The sequence below is a fragment of the Otolemur garnettii genome, unplaced genomic scaffold (genome assembly GCF_000181295.1).
Source record: "Otolemur garnettii isolate 467f Iridium unplaced genomic scaffold, OtoGar3 scaffold00018, whole genome shotgun sequence".
NCBI classification, from domain to species: domain Eukaryota; kingdom Metazoa; phylum Chordata; class Mammalia; order Primates; family Galagidae; genus Otolemur; species Otolemur garnettii.
Genome location: NW_003852413.1, coordinates 17,855,267 through 17,860,850, shown reverse-complemented (window position 1 = coordinate 17,860,850; position 5,584 = coordinate 17,855,267). Strand labels below are relative to the sequence as shown.

The window sequence follows — 5,584 nt, the reverse complement described above, 5'->3', positions numbered from 1 at the left end:
CAAGTGGAATTTTCCAAATGGAAAAAGGAAGGAAGATCACTCAGAAAGAAAGGCATAGAGGGTCTGGGAATGACAGTCTCATTTTGGGCTAGGGTGGGAGATAAGTCTGGAAAGATGGGTTAGGGGCAATTGCCAAGCATCTTGTGTGATCTCAGGAGAGGATGGGCACACTGAGAGGCATGGGAAGGCCCACGGGCAGTTCAAAAGCCTTTATGGACATACAGAGCTGGAGAGACTTTCAGCTGTCTCAAAACCAAGGCCTCAGGCTTTGTTTGTCATCATTGGAGCTACCTATTCAGACAGGCTGCACAGCCCAGCCACTTCCTCTTGTTCACAGCCCTAGTATTTTGCCTCAGAGCTTCCAGAGATTTCCAGACCGAGAGAGACCCAGAAACCTAAAGAAAGGATTGGGGTGAGGGTTGAGTGTTTAGGAAACAGGCAGGAGGCCTTTGAGGCAATAAGATAAAGCTCCAAAGCCTGTGAGTTTGAGTTTGGAGGCAATTTGCTGACTGTGTTCAGAAACGTCGTCTATCAAACACCTGCTCAGTGCAAGAAGAGAGAGGCTCTTCATGGACCTATCATTACTTATGTAAGCTTGAGATGTGGACTTGTCCTCAAGTGGCTTACAATCTACCGGAAAACTTAAGTAACCCAAGAGGGGAAAATTAGTGAATAATAAAGGACTGAACAGGTCCAGCGAAGGCCCTGAATAGATGTCTGTCAATTAAATGAATGAAAGTGCGAATGTACGAAACTGGAGGTACTGAGAGCAATGTCCCAAGAATCAGGTGAAACAGAGAGCCCTGGCAGTGTCTCTGAGGCGGTGGGACTGGAACGGTCCAGGCAAGGTCAACTGGCTCCTGGCCTTTCAGACCATACTAAGTGCCCAGTGGGGTCCCGCCTCGCCTGGCTTGCTGGCAGGCAGAGTCCCGTGGGCGGAGGCGAGGCGCTGAGAGGAGCCGCGGTTTCCCACCGCTCCCTCTCAGGAGCAGGGTCCAGAAAAGGGCCCGCGGGGAGGAAGCAGGAGTCCGCGGCCCGCCCCGTTGAGTCCCACCCACCGCGTCCCCTCCCCTCCCACTGCGGGAAAAGCGGCCGCGGCCGCCGCTGCTCGCTGTGGGGCGGGCGGAGCGCTGCGGGCGGCGGACGAGATGCGAGCGCGAGCGCGGCCGCAGCCCCGGCGGCTCTGGGCGGCTCTGCTGGCGCTGGGGGCGCTGGCGGGCGTCGGCGTCGGAGGTGAGTGAGGCGTCCGCGTCCCGGGATCCGCACCGCCGTCAAGTTTGCAGCCTTGGAGCCGCGCGTCCGCTCCGGGAGTGCGCGCGTCCGGGCTGGGGCGGTCTGAGCGCGGAGCTGGGGACCTTCCCGGCCCCGCGGTGGAGGGTTGAGAGGCGCCCTGAGCCCGGGGACGGTCCTCCCGGACTCCGAAGTTGTCACCCGGGTCGGGCGCGGTGGCGCATCTCCGAACCCGCGACCGGCCCCGGGAGCCGCGGCGAGGTGGGGCGGCCCGGAGCTGTTCCCGCGCGTTGGCGGAGGGATGCGCCTGTGGCTTCTCCAGTGAGAGAGTGCGCGCGCGCGGGTTTGCCAAGTTATTCCACATTCCTTTTTTCTCCCATTGTTACCCTTTCTTCCAAGGTGTTTTTTATTTTTATTTTTATTTTTTAAACTTGGCGGTTTCCTGCGGGAATGTTTTGGAGCAGGATGAGAGCTCTGCCTCCTGCAGTGTCCCCCGGTGGCTGTGATGCCTCTACTTTCAGGACAAACTTTGCACCCCCGAAATCTCAAAGTGTATGAGGGGAGCCACGACAAGGCTCCCTTGGGCTGGCTTGCATCCCTGGCTTTGTCTCCCTTTCTGCTGCGCACACCATCAGCCGCCAGGGTAGGCGGCATTCGACCTCATTGGTGCTGGGGAGAGGGACGGAGGGATAGAGCGGGCACAGCCCTGGGGTGCTGCCCGTCGTCCTTCCGGAGCCCTTGGGGGTCTTGCTTGGGGTGGAAGGGGGGACTGTAGTTCCTGGTCCGCTGGGGACCCTTTCTCAGAGGACGTTACAAGAGAACATATATGTACTTTTAATGAAAACACTAGTACTTGTAAAGTGATTAGACTCTGCAAAAGAGTCACATTTTTTTTTTAAATAAAAGGTTAGGATTTATTGGTAAGTCCATTTTAAAGATAAACTATTCAAAAATACTTTGACGATTGCTTTCAAGATTCTTCTATGGATGTATAGACAGATACTAGACAAGGCAAGGATACCTTGGAGGAGTTGCTGTTGATGTATAGGAGGCTGTTTAAGTTGTTATTGAACTTCCCCGGTGATAGAGACTAACACAGGTCAACTGATAACTTTATCTTGCGGTGAGCAGCCTGATGACCATTGCATGGAAATATGAATCTCCAGCAGTTTTCCCTGGCAGATATTAGAGCCTTTGGTCAGATACAGGGCAACTCAGCTTTCTCCTATAGAGATGCCTGCTTCCACAAACTTAAAACAGTTTTTGCTTTCATTAAAATTTTTTTTACATCCACAGTTTTCTGAGTTCAATTCTGAGTATAATCATCATATTTTCTTACGGATTTAGGAGGAATGAGGTAACATATGACAGTGCCTAGCATAGTACTTAGCTGGATGTTAGTGAAGATGAAGAGTGTCTCCCTCCCTATTCCCAACTTCTCTGGAGCTCCAATATGACTTGCCTTGGTCTAGTTCACACAGTTGTATTCATCCATGTAGGATTCTACTGCACTGATGCAATTAAGTTTGCATTAAAGATCATTTAGGAGATCTATTCACAGATTTATCCTGTGAGGGGGGGCAGTTCTAGGAATGGTGATGGGTTGTGCTGAACCAGCCCCAGAACCCCTCTGAGAGGCAGGGTAGTGTAATGTTTAATAGCAGGGACCCTCGAACCAGACTTCCAGAGTAATAAGCCCATCTCCCCACAAACAAATTCTATCATTTGTACACCCTCCATCCCAGTGTTGCTAGCAGGGTTACAAAAATCATTAGATCTCTGGGGAAGCAGTTTGTGAGGATCACAGTAGAATTGTGTTGGGTCACAGAGTGTTGGAGGGACACAGAAAGATCTGGGTGGGGTTGGGGATGGCACAGAGAGACTGTCCCAGAATAGGAGAGTCTGGTGCACATACGGGTAGAGGAGAGGTTGTTTGAGGATAGCATTAAGTTTTTGATTTTCTGTACAAAGATGATCTTTTTAGCTTCACCCAAGAAGTATTGGGTTTTGTGGCTTCCTCATTTTTAGGTTTTTATTCTAACCTGATTAATTCCAAGCTGCAGAGTGCTTATTTCTCTTCTGGAGTTTATATCTTAGAAATCCTCTAACTGAAGCCCTCTGCAGATATCCTCAGGTCTTGGAGAAGTATGGGAGGAAGCCTGATTGGATGGCAAAAGGGAGAGCTATTGTTTAAAGCCAGTTGGATGTAGGTTTGATTCTTGACTTTGTCTCTTGGTTGGGTGACCTTAAGTAAGTTACCTAATCTCTTGGATCCTCCACTTCCTCATCTGTAAAGTAGAGAAAACAATACCACTATGATTATGCTGATTAAATGAAAGACCCCCTAAAATAAGTATTCAGTAAACAGCAACTACTCTTGTCATTATCCTTCCTATCCATGTTATTTACCATGTTTTGTGCGCAGGAGCTGTTACTGCTTTATGCATGAGCAGGATGCAGGCTCCCAGAATGAGACTGATGGGTCCCTTTTCTTACAACTCTGTAGGAGGGGGCCCCTTTTATTTCCACCCATTCCTTGGTGGTGGTTTGGTATACCTTGGCCACTCTGACCCAATAAGAATCAACAGAAGAGACCAAGGAGAAGAAAGTCTCATACATTTGCTTTATCTATGAAAGAACCTCAAGTCCTCTTTGGGAAAACAGGAAGATAAAAGACAACCATATGATTTCCAGTTCTATGAGAGGGTCATGTCTAATATGTTCAAAACTCTATGCCAGGTACCTGGCACATAGGCAGCAAAATAAATGTCTATGGGATGCTATGAAAAGGCATCTAGAGGTGACATGCTCACTTTAAGAAACCTGATATTTGAATATTTACAAAATATTCAATTCATTCCTTATTCATTCAATAAGGATTCTCAAATGCTCCATCTAGATATTTCCAGGGTGTAAGAAATACAGTCAAGATCCTGAGTTCTTTGGGTATTTGAATCGCTGTCCTATTGCACCATTTAGACCTCTACTCTGAGGGTCCTGGAAACTCAAGGGCTCCTTTGTGAAGTGTCTGCCCTTTTTTTTTCCTTCTGGGAGAAGCCATCAGGAGGACATTCTCCTCTATTGTGAGGGCAAAAGTAAGGAGTGGAGGAGGTCTCCTGGGAAGACTAGAAGATGGGGCCAGGAGGTGACAGTGAGGAGGTGGAGTCTAGACTCTAGAATGTCCTTTTCCACAGCTCCCTACCCCACTTAGCATCTCTGGTTATCATGTCCTCCCAGCTCCAAGAATCCTTCTGCCCTCATTGGCAGGAATCACCAGGAAGCGTGCCCACAAGAACCACAACTCATGAATCAGACAGATAATTAATCAGGAGAGTGACTGAGCTGTTACAGGGCTAAACCACTGACTTTACCCAGCTCTCTCTCTCTGCCCACAGAGCAGGCCTACTGCTTTACCCCATCCTTTTTCTCCCTTTTCCTGAACCTTGGCCTCTCCTGAGTGGGAAGATCATTGTGCTTGATGGAGCTTAGGCCACTAGTGGAAATGAAGGTGGGAGTAGGGAAATGACATTGTTTAGGGAAACTGCATATTCCTCCTATGCAAACTGCTGGTATTTATAAAATGTAAGATTCTCCAGCATGGTTGGGTCCCCATAGCTCAGTGATTGGGGCGCCGGCCACTTGCACAGGGGGTAGCAGGTTCAAATCCAGACTGGGGCCAACTAAACAACAATGACAACTGCAACAACAACAACAAATACTGGGTGTTGTGGCAGGCGCCTGTAGTCCCAGCTACTTGGGAGGCTGAGGCAAGAGAATCACTTAAGCCTAAGAATTTGAGGTTGCTGTGAGCTGTGATGCCACAGAACTCTACCGAGGGTGACATAGTGAGACTCTGTCTCAAAAAAAAAAAAAGTCAAAATCTGCCTTTCTTTCCACGCACATGGTCTTCCCAGAAACATTTTTTTAAAAATTAGGTGTTGAAGTATTATTTATGTATAATTAAATATTTCCTATTTAGGTATACAGTTCTATGAATTTTGATAAATGCATGTGATTACCATAATCAAGATAGAGAACATGTCTATCACCTTCCAAATTTCCCTCAAGTGTCATATGAATGAAATCATGTAGTTTGTGGCCTTTCAGTGTGGCTTCATTCACTTATAATGTATTTGGGATTGATCCATCTATCAATCAATAATTCTAAGAGTTTCCCAAGGCTACTCCATCTTCCCTGAATGCTGTGGGGCTGGATCCATTAAACCCAGAGATGCCATCCAGTTTTCAATTTCTTTTTTTTCTTTTTTTTTTTTTTTTTGAGACAGAGCCTCAAGCTGTCCCCCTGGGTAGAGTGCTGTGGCATTACAGCTCACAGCAACCTCCAACTCCTGGG

The 5,584-nt window shown here is 48.1% G+C and overlaps 1 protein-coding gene across 1 annotated transcript in view; it reads left to right on the top strand.

Moving 5' to 3' along the window:
• Nucleotides 1-1,026: 1,026 nt before the first annotated feature.
• Nucleotides 1,027-5,584, top strand: part of ITGB3 (integrin subunit beta 3) — a 61,059-nt gene continuing 56,501 nt past the window's right edge. The window contains exon 1 of the mRNA XM_003786221.3: nt 1,027-1,233. Coding sequence (XP_003786269.1) covers nt 1,149-1,233 — 85 coding nt within the window. The 5' untranslated portion in view covers nt 1,027-1,148. The remainder of the gene's footprint in view (nt 1,234-5,584) is intronic.